General features: G+C 32.7%; 1 protein-coding gene across 1 annotated transcript; it reads right to left on the bottom strand.

Moving 5' to 3' along the window:
* Positions 1–4,906: 4,906 nt before the first annotated feature.
* Positions 4,907–8,448, bottom strand: LOC132720256 (uncharacterized). The gene is made up of 2 exons (XM_060704345.1): positions 7,730–8,448; positions 4,907–7,094 (listed from the first exon to the last, which is right to left on the bottom strand). The coding sequence occupies exons 1-2, from the start codon at positions 8,068–8,070 to the stop codon at positions 5,747–5,749; spliced, it is 1,689 nt and encodes a 562-aa protein (XP_060560328.1). The 5' UTR covers positions 8,071–8,448; the 3' UTR covers positions 4,907–5,746.

Here is an 8,448-nt window from a genome sequence, read left to right as displayed (position 1 = left end):
CCTTTGTTATTTATCTCATATATCTCGGATAAAATATAATATAATATGCTGATATGCCTATAAACTTGAAATCTGTCAAGATATTTTTTTATTATTTGATGTAAATAATTACATTTAATGAGATATATTTGTTTCTATAAGTATATTAAAGATAATATTTTTTAGTAGGTGTAAACTTTTGATACATTCATATATTTGTGCAGGAAGTTAAACTTTAAATGTGACATGTAAACTTGATATGTGGGTGCATCTTGATGAGTTTTGCATGACACAACCATTTTCAGGTCAAAAAGGTCAAAGGTCAAGGTTATTGTGACCTTTAATACAAATAATATTTATTATTTTGAAAATATTCAGTGTATTATCCACCACTGAGAGGAGCGACAGCTTTTGTTAAGTGTTATGTTTGATTTTATATCTATTAGACTTTATAATACATGTAATTCTTTTATCTGTTAAAAGGAACTGTAAACACATTTTATTTTTATTTGTATAAAAAAAATTATTTAATTTTATTTTCACTAAAAAAAGTTTTTTTAGCTTTATGGGATTGACACTGCGATAATTACTATAATGAATACATGTATTTGAATTATTTTTGAAGAAATATGTTATATTTGATGATAAAGTTTATGATAGTTTCCAATTAGTGCCAGAATTTAGATTGCCTATCATATATATTAGTGTGGTATAAGATCATTACTGGATTATACTTTTTTTTTTTTTAGAAGTATTAAAGATATACTATGCTCATCCTTTAGTGAAATATTTTAATCACAGAATTTTTTTGAAATCTATGAAATTCTTAATGATTATGTCTCTGTTTTGAATAAATTAGAATAAATAAACTGTGTATGGGAAGCTGCATTCCCTATTACAGGTCTTTAAATTTTCTGAAAAAATATGCCAGTTTTCTAATGACACTTTATATTCATATTATGACCACATATAGTGTGTAGACTTTTAAACATATCTACTTTGTGTGAAGTTAAAACCTGTTTATTTTATATTTACAAAGAGACTGTGTAGGAATTATCAAAATTTTCTTATGTCAAATTTGAGCATAGTATATCTTTAATAAATAAAGATATCAGTAAAACATGGAAAATGATAGTCAATAATTACTGGTCCATTGTTAGTGATACGGACGATGTGACATAGTTTTCACGAATTGTGTAAGTTATTATTTATGTTTTATTTAATAATAAAAATGTTCAAAACTACAATGTTTTATTTTTAAATTTGAGAGACTATCAGGTATGGTTAGAAAAAATGCTAACCTTTTAAATGACGACTTAATAACCGTGTAAAACATTTAACTGACTGTACTAATAAATCCTTAGATTTTCAACATTAACTTTGTTTCTTTATGTCAAGATATGCCATTTTGTTCCTATTTTGTTACTCAAAATGATTACAATACATATGGAGCTATGGATTGCACATTAATTGATCAGATCGGAAAAAACACATTGTTAAGTACAACTAAAATACAAACAATTGTGATATCTAGTCATAAAAAAAGCTAAGGTAATATTTAGAATCAATTTAAATCTTTTCCGCCCCTTAGTCAAATACTCGGTTACAGGTTTCAAACCGGTTTTTAGCTAAAAAGACAGTACCCTTTTAAACCGATATATGTGACACCCCTAATCTGGACTAACTCAGATGATATATAAAATTCACAGGGAATCAATGTCAGAAACTTTTTATCAAAGCTTTGGTATTCATGTTCACAATCAAAGTTTGACATTATAAATTAAAAAGGCAGATAATCAAAAAAAAATCTTCTTTAATAAATAAATTTATAAAGAACAATTTATTTGTTTGCTTTAAGGAAAAGTTAAAAAATGTTCCGTCCGGCCGTCTGTCAGTTTTTCCTTGTCCCCACAACAACTTAAGATTCCTTTGACCCACAGTCTTTATATTTGGCATTGTGGTTAGTCATGATTAGTAGATGACCACTATTGATTTTGAGGTCATAGGTCAAAGTCACAGGTGCCTTGACAAGAAAGGTTGTCTGCCAAATAACTTAAGATACCTTTGAATCACAGTCTTCATGTTTGGCATGGAGGTTAGTCGTGATTAGTAGATGACTCCTATTGATTTTGAGGTCACTGGGTTAAAGGTCAAGGTCACAGGGGTTTTGAATTAAAAAAAAAAAAGCTTGTCCACTCGATTACTTAACCCATTGCATTTTATGAAAAGTGGGAGCATATATCGTTGCACTTGTTCGTCCGTTTGTCTGTCCGTCCGTACGTCCCGAAATCTTGTGAAAGCAAATCCTCTTAAACCGGATGGCAAATTTTGCTTAAACTTACAGGGATGAACAACATAAATGTGTAGTTGGCAGTAAAGGAAGGAATATTTGCTGCGACCAAATTTAACAGAATTATGAATATTTGTTGATTTTTTTCACTATATACTATGTAGAAATTTTGTGAACGCAACTCCTGTTAAACCGGACGGCAGATTTTGCTTAAACTTACAGGGATGAACAACCTTAATGTGTAGATGGCAGTAAAGGAAGAAATTTTTGCTGCGACAAAATTTAACAGAATTATGGCCCTTTGTTGATTTTTTCACTATATACCATATAGAAATTTTGTGAACGCAACTCCTTTTAAACCGGACGGCAGATTTTGCTTAAACTTCTAGGGATGAACAACCTTAATGTGTAGATGGTGTTTAAGGAAGGAATTTTTGCTGCGACCAAATTTAACAGAATTATGGCCCTTTGTTGATTTTTAGTTTTCAACTTGTTGCACATGTAGTGCAAAAAATATTTGACCTAGAGTCATAAGATTGACAGAACAGTGGCTTGTGGGGGCATTCGTGTCCTATGGACACATTTCTAGTTTCCATCAAAATTGATTTCAAAGTGCTGCAACTTCTCAATGGATTGAGATAGAGTCAAAGGCTTTTCAGCATTGGTTACACATTACCTTCATTTTTAGCCTCTCACAAGTCTAAAATTTTCTTGGCCATGAGGGGGACTACCGCCCTCCTTCAAAACCACCAAACAGAAGGGGGCACATCCCCCTTCTAGCAACCCCCTGATGTATCTTTTGGATGGGGGGAAGGGCCTAAAAAGTGGTCACTTTTCTAAACCACATTTCTCAAACAAAAGCAAGTGTTGGGGGCCTAAATAAGGCATTTCCTCACCTTTTGAGACAACACAAAAGGGGGGGGGGGGGGTGAAAAGGACGAAGAAAGGCGTATATATCTGGTTATGGGTCATTATTCCTTTGACCCACAGTCTTCATATTTGGCATGGACGTTAGTTATGATAAGTAGATGACCCATATTGATTTTGAGGTCAAAGGATCAAAGGCCAAGGTCACATGGGCCTTTACCAAAAAAAAGATTGTCCGCCCAATAACTTAAGAATCCATTGACCCATGGTCTTCATATTTGGCATGGAGGTTGATCATGACCATAAAGTGACTCCTATTGATTTTGAGGTTACTGGGTCAAATGTCAAGGTCACGGGGCTTTGACTAAAAAGCTTGTCTGTTCAATTTCTTAAGAATGCTTTGGTCAACAGTCTTCATATTTGATATGACTATTAGATGACCTCTATTGATTTTTAGGTGACTGTACACAAAGGTCAAGGTTACAGGAGCTTTTTCTACAGTAATACTGTCTGCTCAAATGCTTAAAAATTCCTGTCCAAAGTGTATTGATTTTGATATTGTCACATTTGAAGCAATAATAATAAATAACTTAGCAATACACTGGCTTCCTAACCTCAGATTTGGCAGGGTGGTTGCCCTTGAGCTCTAAATGACTACTGTTGATTCTGGCAAATTGGTATGCAGGGGTATTTATGCCATGACAGTGGCATTTCTAGTTTAGATAAGATAACCAAGTGGTTATTGATTCTGACATATAATCACATGCTCCTTTCTACTGTTGATTTAAATCCTGCCAGGAAGTTTGAATTCATTTTTGTGAAGGAATTATCTAGTTAGCTTTCTAAATGGGTTTGAATCCTGCTTGGGACATTGCAATCTTTTATGTGAGGACAACTAGCTAACAGTACGTGTGTGGGGTGTAAAATACATTTACTTTACATATTGACTTCAAATCTGGATTCAATTGACCCTTGAGGTGCATCTGTGTCCAAGGTTAAGGTTGATGACCTTGATTCAATTGAGGGGCATCCATTGCCTGAGAGGTAAAGGTTGCTGGCCCTCGATTTAATTGACCGTTGAGTGGCGTCCGTGGTCGAGTGGTAAAGGTTGCTGACGTTGATTTAATTGACCCTTGATGAAAGGTTAAGATTGCTGGCTTAAATTCAATTGACCGTAGAGTGGCGTCCATGGCTGAGTCTTAAAGGTTGCTGATCTTGATTCATCAATTGACCCTTGAGGGCGTCCGTGGCCGAGAGGTGACGGTTGCTGACCTCGATTCAATTGACCCTTGAAGGGTTTGGGTGGTGGAGAGTTTGACATTGCTGACCCCGTCTCAATTAATCCTTAAGGGGCATTTGTGGTGGAGAAGTTAAGGTTATTGACTTCACACCACTTGCCTCTTACTTCTTTCAGTTCGACTCGCATCAGTCTCTTCAGATTCTACATGTCAGAAAGCCATCTAGCTAGTTGTTTTACGCATGTACTCATTTGTGCCTGACGTAATGTACAGATGAGCATATGAGGTCTTCCTTTACCAGTAAAGCTGAAAAGTTGTCGGATGACCTATACTGTTTTTGTGAGACGATCAATCCAACACACACGAACCCAAAAACACACACAAAAAAATTGACCATTTTTCATGAGGAGCTTTATCCTGCCAGGGACATTAGATTCTTTCATGACAGGAAATTATCTATGTATCTTTCTCCATCAGTAAAGTTGGAAAAATATATTTATTAAAACCCAACAACACCAGTAACAAAGTAATTAAGATTGTTTCAGGCAATTTGTTTATTCTGAAATTTTTTGCATCATTCAAATTATTAGTATCTTGTTGATAAACATCTACAATTATACATATTTTTTTCTTGTGACTGCAACATGATTTACAAATGATAAGCAACATGTACAAGCAACATCACAGAGATACCATTTTAATGTCATACAAAGCATTAAAAATCAAGTAATTATGTAAAATAATGAAAATTGTTTTGCCATTATACAACTGTGGTTTCATGTAAAGTAGATATAAGCATATTGTTAGAACATGTATATATTATTTACAATACACAATATAATTTTTTTTTAACAATGAAATAATTGTATATACATATTTTAGTATTATATAAAATATGCTTCATTACAATATCTAAAGCATATTCCTATAATCTACTTGGGTAACTTGTATAGGATAAATATAGAATCTTTGAGAATATAAAAAAATGTAATTCACTTTATGTTTATGTTATGAATTATGTTCATGTATAATATATACAATATAAAAATGTTATTTACTTATATGTATGTCCATTTATAATATAATGTCATACTCTCAAATCACCTTGATAACTTGTGCATAGTTGTATATCATATATAAAGAATTTCTGAGTATGCAAAAACATATATGTTCATATCACTTTTTTTCATGATTGTCTTATTTCATGTTGTAGATTCATTCTTATATTTAATGACAATTACCACATCCTTCAATAACAATTTTATCATTGACATTTATAACACTCTGTTTAACATTTATATTACAATAACTCTTAATTGATATCATGATTATAAATCATTGTTTTTTTTAAATTTATTTACTTATCAACTGATCAGATATCATACACTTCAATGTTGTCTGTGTTAAATCTGCTTATACACATCTTAGACATTTGTTGATTACAACATACTGACCGAATTCCTGGTTTTCCACTGACAGCTTTTATGACCTCTCCTATCAGCTTACCATCAGATGTAAGCTGTAAAACATTATTGGAGTCAAATCCAGATACCAGCACACTACCTGCTTCAGTAAGATGACAATATGAAGCCCTCTTTAATTGTTCACCATTAAATGTTGTAACAATCTGACCATTGTTGTCTAGTACTTTCAGTCCTTTATGACCATCAGCAACATAAATCCTTGTAGCATCCTTACTGACAGCTAGACTTTGTATGTCAGAGAACAGTTTCTGTCCTGGCTGGTCAGTACTTAACTGTTTAAGTTTCCTGCCAGACATTGTGTAGATATAGACTGATGTCTTATCTGAAATATATAAATCATTGTTTGCATATGCAAGACCAATACAGTAAAAATCAGTTTTAATCTTGTTTAATGTTTTCATTTGACTGTCTACAGAAATGAAATGAACTTCCTGTTTGGTGTATAATGTTACTGCTACTTGTGTTTCATGAATTTTACATATTTGATATGGCTCTCCATGTAGATTATAGCAATCTGTGATGATATAATTTTGACTATCTAACCGTTTAAGCTTGTTGTTGCTGAAATCAGCTAGGATTATTGTATCATCTTCCATGTAGCAGGCAGAGTAGATATCACTAATTTCTTCATCAGACTTTTGTTTGACACAGCACGATTGTCCTCCTGTAATCTGAAGCAACTTGTCAGCAGTCTCTATAGTTTTCTCTGTTAGCATGCCAATTGATTTGTTTTGTTTCAGCTGTTGAAGGAGATTTCTGTAAGAATGGAACTCTATGTCACTTACTGTTTTATTCACTTTGGTATCTTCTATAAATTTGTTGGCAACATTTTCAGCATCTTCCCCCATTTTTACATGAACAAACAATTCAGCTTGATTTGGGTTTGGAGATGCTAATTTATCATAAGCTGATGTGACCTTTGCTTTGTGTTCTTGCAGCTGTTTGAGACCTTCTTCAATCTTGTCTTCAAGAAGTTTGAATTTATTTGCTATCTCATCTATAGAACTCTTCTCAAGCTTGTCAAGTTGATCATTAATTTCTTGTCGGAATTTTCTGATATCATCCAGTAATTCAGCCTTTCTTTTCAGAAGGTTCTGTTTATCCTGTTGAAAGTTGTTAGCTTGTACAGCAAAGATCTTGGCTAATGCCTTCAGCTTTGTTTGAATTTCTCTTGAAGCCACTTGGTAAGATTTGTTTTGGATGAAGTCTGGTATATAGAATATATCCTTACATGATCTGAAAAAAAAGGAATTAAGTCTGTTTAGGCATCTAAGAGGGAAAAACATTAATCTGATTATCTTGTTAACCTTCAGGTTGCAGAATGATAAATCTATCAGCCCTTACCTGCCAAAGTAATAAGTTAATTAAGCTGATTAATTTATTAATTCTTACCCAGTAAAAAAACACCTATTTATTTTCAATTGATGAACAGTCTGAAAATAAAAGTAGGTGATATTTGTAGAAAAAGATTAAAATTGTGTTGTAATCATTGCTTTGTCAGTTTGAATGTAACTGACTTGTCTGGCTGTGAATTGATGACATAATTTAGTTAAAGACTTTTCCTATTATGCTTCATTTTCTGCAAGGAAATTTAAGCAAGGATGACTAAAACTAATGCAAAAATGTTCTTAAACTTTTCATAACTAAAAAAAAAAATAAAACTGCAATAAATCTATGGAAAGAAAATTAGGGCCACCATCCTTCTTTTTGGTTACCACACTTTAGAGACACATCTGCTTTTGAAAATGAATCAATAAATAATTTTTAAAAAAGCTCACTTACAGGGCAAAATATGATGAGGCTGTCAGCTTTAAGTAATAAATACTAAGTATTAATGAAAATGTATAAATGATTATTATGCTAAAAGTTACCTGTGATCAATTGCCATACATGTAGAACAGCCAACATTATCATGATTCTGACAGTACATATCAATGTGTTTATGACTGTGTCTGTCACATCTTTCTGCTGGTGCCGTCGGTAGAGCTTTACTGGTTCCTGACTTAACTTGAGATTTATCCAACACCTTGTGACCAACACACAGAGGAACTTGACTGTGAACTGTGACACAATTTAAACAGAAATATTCATGACATTCTACACAGAATTTTTCACCTTCAGAATGTTTACCTCGATTTTTACACATTGAACAAAGTACATCAAATATTTCATCATGAAGATTATCCGTATCTATTTCTCCACCTGTAGCCATTTTGCAGAATATCTTTTTGAAACCTGTTTACTTTGTTGATCAATAAAACGTCTCAATATAGATTTTAGCTTGTCCTTATTTCATTTTCATTTGTTTCATGCAATCTTCACAAATTTTTCACTCTCAGTTTTTATACCCGATTTCTTACATATTGAACAAATTACATCAAATATTTCATCAGAAAGAATATCCGTATCTTTTTATCCACCTGTAGCCCTTTTGTAGAATATCTTGTTGAAACCGGTTAACTTTGTTGACTTAACTACAACGCCTAAAGATAGATCTATAAAATAGATCATTTTAAACAAAGATTTTTATTCCTACCGTCACTTTAAACGTGTCTCTTCATAGTGCCTTTTCAACAATAAAGCCTTTTCT

This window comes from Ruditapes philippinarum, unplaced genomic scaffold, assembly GCF_026571515.1.
Source record: "Ruditapes philippinarum isolate M1 unplaced genomic scaffold, ASM2657151v2 ctg7960_1_1_1_1, whole genome shotgun sequence".
NCBI classification, from domain to species: Eukaryota; Metazoa; Mollusca; class Bivalvia; order Venerida; family Veneridae; genus Ruditapes; species Ruditapes philippinarum.
This window is presented reverse-complemented; position numbering and strand designations above follow the sequence as displayed.